This window comes from Pygoscelis adeliae, unplaced genomic scaffold (genome assembly GCF_000699105.1).
Source record: "Pygoscelis adeliae isolate BGI_AS28 unplaced genomic scaffold, ASM69910v1 Scaffold142, whole genome shotgun sequence".
In the NCBI taxonomy this organism is placed as follows: domain Eukaryota; kingdom Metazoa; phylum Chordata; class Aves; order Sphenisciformes; family Spheniscidae; genus Pygoscelis; species Pygoscelis adeliae.
This window is the reverse complement of record NW_008824247.1, coordinates 1438522-1444772: the sequence shown is the minus strand read 5'-3', so window position 1 is coordinate 1444772 and position 6251 is coordinate 1438522. Positions and strand designations below refer to the sequence as shown.

The 6251-nt window shown below is 36.3% G+C and overlaps 1 protein-coding gene across 1 annotated transcript in view; it reads left to right on the top strand.

Annotated features, from left to right (window-relative positions):
- The window catches only part of ATM (ATM serine/threonine kinase), an 85796-nt gene that overhangs the window by 23608 nt on the left and 55937 nt on the right, over nucleotides 1-6251 (top strand). The window contains 9 exon segments of the mRNA XM_009335266.1: nucleotides 341-423; nucleotides 532-687; nucleotides 1147-1222; nucleotides 1365-1495; nucleotides 2841-2961; nucleotides 4265-4441; nucleotides 5223-5392; nucleotides 5698-5869; nucleotides 5872-5946. Coding sequence (XP_009333541.1) covers nucleotides 341-423; nucleotides 532-687; nucleotides 1147-1222; nucleotides 1365-1495; nucleotides 2841-2961; nucleotides 4265-4441; nucleotides 5223-5392; nucleotides 5698-5869; nucleotides 5872-5946 — 1161 coding nt within the window.

Sequence of the window (6251 nt, the reverse complement as noted above, 5' to 3'; positions counted from 1 at the left end):
GTAAGCCAGAAAATAAAGAGTTGAGAAGTATAAACATCTTGCCTTTATCATTAATTATTTGTTAAATATCTAGAAATGGTCTCTGTAGTAGAATAGGATCTGTTTTAGTTACAAAGGAAATATTTTTGACTGCCAAAAATTTCATGAGCCATATTACTGTGTGACAGTCTTTGCATGAAAAGATGGTCGGTCTAACATGTAAGAGCTGACAGTAGGTATCCTTGCTGTGTGATTTCATGTAGGAGTTACTGAAAATGTTTTATAGTTTTTCTTTTTGTCTTCTTATTTTCTTAAGTATTATTTTCTATTTTGGTTCTCTTTTTTTTTTTTTATTCCCCAGTACTTGGTCCTTTTGAAGGAGCTCTCTATGGAAGGACACCTCTTGCCTGAAGACGATGTTCTTATGCTTCTTAGGCCTCTTTCGTAAGAGAGAATATATTCAGCATGTATTAGAGCTATTCTAGTTCAACTGCTAGAGGATTTGGGGGCTGTTTGGTGTTTCAAGATATTTTTTCTTTCTTTCTTTCACAGAGCTGTGTGTTCTTTGTACCATCGAGATCAAGAAGTCTGTAAAGTAATTCTAAATAATTTACTTCCTATAGCAGTAGGGTTGGCCCAGTCCAACACACATGCTGAAGAGACAGAGGATGCCCAAGGACAATTTCTGACAGTTGTTGGAGGCTTTTGGTATGTTTTATCTATTTAATGCAGAAATCTGTTGGGTGTAAAATTTTTAACTTTGCTATCAGCATGAAGACTGTAGTGCTGTTGGGTGTCTTGCTGTTGGTATCCTTTGATATCTTTATCCAGCATTTAACTTTCCAGATTTTCTTTGTCATGTTATATTTTTAGCAAAGAATCATACTGTCCTTAAGATAGTATTAGAACAATAAATGCTACACTGTTGTATATTAACGAAGACTGATTGTACTCTGAATTGCGTCAGTAATTATAACAAGTGTTAACCTCAGCAACCAAAAATGAATATTGTTTACAATTGTAGATTATCAGTAAAAACGTCAAATCCTCCCAAACATGCCTATTGAGCATAAAAGAATGACCTGTGAGCAGCAGACACTAACTGGTTAGACTTTTTCTCAAAATTGTTGGCAACTTTTTCGTTTATTCAAATCTTCCTTATTTTAGGCATTTGGCTCAAGAAGGGAAATGCACAGCACCAGTAAGAGTGGCCCTTTTAAACTGCATGAAAGCCTTGCTTGAGGTAATCCCAGATTTTCTGACATTGTTAGGTATATACTTCAGGTGTACTTAAAAACAGTATCTAAAGATCTTTTGCATACATCAATGTATATTCCATTGTAGGTCTTCTGTATATTTTAAACCACAATATTAATTTTCTTCAGGCTGATCCTCATTGCAAGTGGGCAGTCCTTAATGTGAAAAATGAAGATCTGCCTGTGAGTGATGCTTTCCCACATTTTCTCGCAGATAGCCACCATCAAGTTCGCATTCTTGCTGCAAAGTCGATTACCAGGTGATAATGTAGATCTCTTTTCTGTTTAATTAATTTGCTTAATTTCACTTAACTGAGTGTTATTTCTGCTGCTGTATAGCTGCTCTTTTCAGTACTTCTGGGGCTTTAATCTTGATGGAATATAAAATCCGACCAAGTTACTTTGGTTAAGGTGTTCAAACTTTGTCTACATTTCAATTATTCTGTGATGTGAGAGAGAGAGAGATAAACAATATATAAAAAACTATATATGATAGCAAATTTTGCACTGAATTTGTTATGCAAAACTTGAATAGGAAATAGTTGTTTATCCTCTAGAAATAGATTAGGTACATTGTGTAGCATAAAAACTTTTTCAAAGGATCTTGTGTTTTGAATACTGTAGATAGTTCTTTCTCCATACATCAAAAAGGATGTAATTGAACTGGAATAGGAGTAGAGGAGGGATGTTCAAAAGTATGAAACACTTTATGCACAGCTATTGGTTGCATAAACTGGAACCCTTCAGCACAAAAAGAGTTAAATTGCAGGAGGTATAACATAACTCTACAAAATCTGGAGCAGAACAAAGTGAAGATTGGCAGTCTTTTCCAGTTTAAAGACTAGGGGACGTCAAGTGAAGCTAGCAGGTTCAAGATACTAAGAAAATATAGTTCACTTCTTCATACAACATTCAGTTATCCTGAGCGTTATCTTACTTTCTTCAACTGTCTGGATGTTTACAGGGGTTCAGAAAGCAACAAATTCACGAAAGAGGAAATCATTGAAAGATACTAAATACAGTCACCACTTCTAACTCATGATCTGCCTAGGTCACCTGTGGTCAAATGTTATATTCAAGGAATTATTATGCATACGAGGCAAGCATACGGTGATCTTAGGTACCTGCTAATAGTCACTTAGAAATGGCTAGAATAACATTTGATCCGATCCACTGTGGTGTTCCCATTTTGTTACAAAGAGCAAAGTAGGTTGGGCCTTTATCTAAAAAAAAAAAATTATTTGAGAAACTCTTTTTACATATACATCTGTGCAATAAATATATTCCCAAAGTACTTAATTACATGAAATATTCTGTTGTGATGGACAACTGAAGTTTGGCTTCCTGCACTGGCAGAGATTGGGAAGCTTCTATATGTTTTCAGGCTATTTTCTGCCATTTTGCCCCAACAGATATTCTTAGTGTTAGATATTCTTAGTGTTATTGATAATGTTTGAGGGAGAAGAAGGAAAGGCTGCTGTACAAGGAAGTTAAGAAGAAAATAATGATATTCAGAAAATCAGAATCATCTTATTTGATATGCACAATATGCAGTAATTCTGTAGACTAAATGTTATGCTAATAATTATTGTTCTTTTTTTGAAGTTTGTTTCAAGATGTCAAACAGAGAGATTCTTCTGGAATGTCAAAACCTCTTCCCTTGAAGCTCCAGCAAAAGGCTTTTGAGAATGCATATCTCAGAGTTCAGGAAGGAATGAGAAATCAGGTACCAACATCTAGTCATTAGTTTTGCCTAGTTTTCATCTTATGAATAAGATGACTTTTAAAATGATTGTGTTAAGTTTTCTGAGAACATTAATTCTTCTGGACTTCTGATAATCTGGGGTGGTGAAACAAGGTGGCAGTCAGGAAATTCCTTACACACCCAGTCAGTCACTGTTTTGCCCAGATTAGAAGTTTGTAAACTTTTTCACTGTATGTTCCAGACTGCTCTTCTGTATCATACTATTTGTTGTTGCGGGTTTCAGGACTGTAACACTTAAGAATCAAAGAAAAATGGAGCCTCAATATTCCAGACAACATGTAACTGGTGAATAAGAGGCAAAGTAAATTCAAATTATGTGTTTACATAGCACAAAAACAGATTTCAGTAAGATCATATTTCCAGTGGTATTAGAGCAGTGGTTTTCACAAAACCAAAATTTGCTTAAAAAACTAAACTATTCAGAAAAACTTCAAATGAAGGAAAAGTTTTAGTTCAGTGCAGTGACTAGAAATTCAGTGGTGTGTATTACCGTGGAATTTCTTTAACCATTAATTTTTCTATTAGCGTCTTTCACTTTTCCCCATTCCTTGCTACCATGCTAAGTCATCTACATCATCTACATTTTCCATTTTTTTTCTGTCACACTATCATCTATCTGCATGTCATCCCTCTGCCACATTTTCTCTCGGTTCCCTTGGCATGCTGTCTTGTAGCTTGGGCTCGCTGCTGAGGCCTCGATCTCTCTGTCACCTCATTTCATCTCTGTACTGTTGCCTCCAGCTCTTTGTTGTCTCGTCTCATTTCTGTGTTGCCTTGGCTTCCTGTTCTGTCACCTCAGCTTGCTGTTTTCTATTAGGTTCTGCCCTTTCATTGCAGTTTCCTGTTACTTTTATTCAGTATTCATCGCTTTTCAACACCATGCCTTAACAGGGGAAGAACTGCATTTGAACTACAAGGCGGTTCTTTCCTATATGCATCAGGGAGGAGCAAAAAGACAACTTGTCTTGTCAATGCCTCCATCATTTCTCTGTTAAGTGTGTTGCCTTTGTTTAAACTGCTGGTACTATAACATGAACTGGAGTGTATGAGCTATAGGCATGTGTGCTAGCATGCTGGAGGCAGTAGCTTCTGGTTGAGGAGTGGAGCAGACAGCTGGGGGAAGTAATTTTTAAGCAACCAAAGCAAGATTTTTAGCAGTATTTATGTCAATGCCCTTAATTTTAAATTATTTATGCTCATTTATTAATTAGGAGATTGCTTTAACAGAACATTTGTACGAGTTCTTCATTATTTCCTATTGAAGGTCAGGGGTGATGCAAGTCCTGAAGATCTTTTGGACAAACAGTGTAATGGAAAAGCGGTTTTGCTGATGCTTATAACCATGGTTCTGTGCTGCAGTCCGGTCTGTGAAAAGCAAGCTTTGTTTGCTATTTGCCAGTCTGTGAAAGAGAATGGATTAGAACCTCACCTTGTGAAAAAGGCAAGTATAAAATTCCATTTTATATTTAGGTTATAAATTGAGGTTAGGTTAAAATTGGAATGGTACAAAATGCTTTTGTCAGTATTAAAAGTTGTTAAATTTTGTAAAAGCATGACTAATGTGGGACTTAAATATCTGAATGAATTTGTAATTATATTTAATGACGTACATAGAAATAATGACATCATAAAAGGCAATTTTAGTGATAAATCTTGTATGTTAAAAGCACAGATCTGAAATACAAATAGATTTTTATACATTGAAGATTGCAGATCTCATTTTAAAAAATCTTTCTACCCAGTGGAAGTAAAATGAGTTTTCCAATGTGGAAAATATGTAAAATAAATGCAAAGTAGTGGAAGATGGTATGTCTCCTGTGGACTTTTATTTTGAAGTTCACAAGGGCGTACTGAAATCATTGCTGTTTATACTGCAGCCTTTCATGCCTGTCATTTTTTTTTAGTGCGTGTGTTCTCTCCTTTTTATCCTTTCTTTCTATTCGTTGCCTCTTGTTTTTACACACAGTCCCTACGCCGCAAAATGTGTACTGGCTGTCCTTTCTTTGCATACCACCTCATACGGGGTAGTTGTAGTTCCTTGATTGCACTCTTTTGACGTACAGCAATACAAATAATAAAAAAGTTGCTTATGTTAAATAGGAGCTGAGTTATACAAATATTCATTAAAAGGCTGGGGTGGGGACATGTAGTTGTAGTACTGTCAGTTTGCCATAGTATCATGTACTCTGCATGTTATTTCTGCAATCCTATTTCATGCACAGGTTTTGAAAAAAGTATCTGACATTTTTGGCTATAAAAGTATAGAAGGCTTCATGACATCACATTTAGATTATTTGGTGATGGAGTGGCTGAAAATAAATGACAATGGATATAGCCTGTCTTCTTTTCCTTATGCACTTCTGAACTATACTAGCCTTGAGGAATTCTACAGGTAAGTTTGCTATATGAAAGCAGTTTATTAAGATTTATTTACAATTATGAGACAGGGTTTCAAATTTCTAAATGTAGTAATGCATCAGGATTGTGTTGTAAGATATCGTATTGAGGGCTTTTAAAATGTCTTTCTGGTTTCTTGTCTATTATATTTATGCTGGTAAGATTTTTTGTATAGCGGTAGCTAAACAATAATTACAAGTTTAGTTATACAGTAGATGAATGGTATTTGCTATATTATGCTTGAGATTTTTAAAAAAATCCAATTCAAGGACATTCTGGAAATGTATTTACTACATGTAGGTCTTGTTATAAAGTTTTGGTTCCACACCTGGTGATTAGAAGTCAATTTGAAGATGTGAAATCACTTGCCAACAAGATTGAACAAGACTGGAGGCAGGTTCTAGCAGACTGCTTTCCAAAGATACTTGTGAATATCCTCCCGTATTTTGCCTATGAAAGCCATGGACAGAGTGTGAAGCAGCAGAGCAGAGAGATACGGCTTCTAAAGTCTACGACATGCTTAAGGACGAAAACTGCTTAGGAAAACAGGTATCTGTTTTAAATGTGTAAATTGAGTTCTATGGTGTTTAACAGACCTGAAAGAAACTTTTATATAGTCTGTAAAAATGTAAATAGTTCAAGTTGAGGGAGATAGATCGGTGGAGCCACGCCCTACCATCCCTGAGGCAAAGGCAGCAGAAGGAGGCTCCACAACAAGCAGAGGATCCCCTGCCTTCTTGCCACCAGGTAGAAAGAGGGGACCTAAGCAACGGGGGGAATGGAAACAGGTCCCTGCTCGGGGTGCCAGGCGAACCCCTGCCCGGCCTCCCTCACCTTCCCGGTTGCCCTTAAAC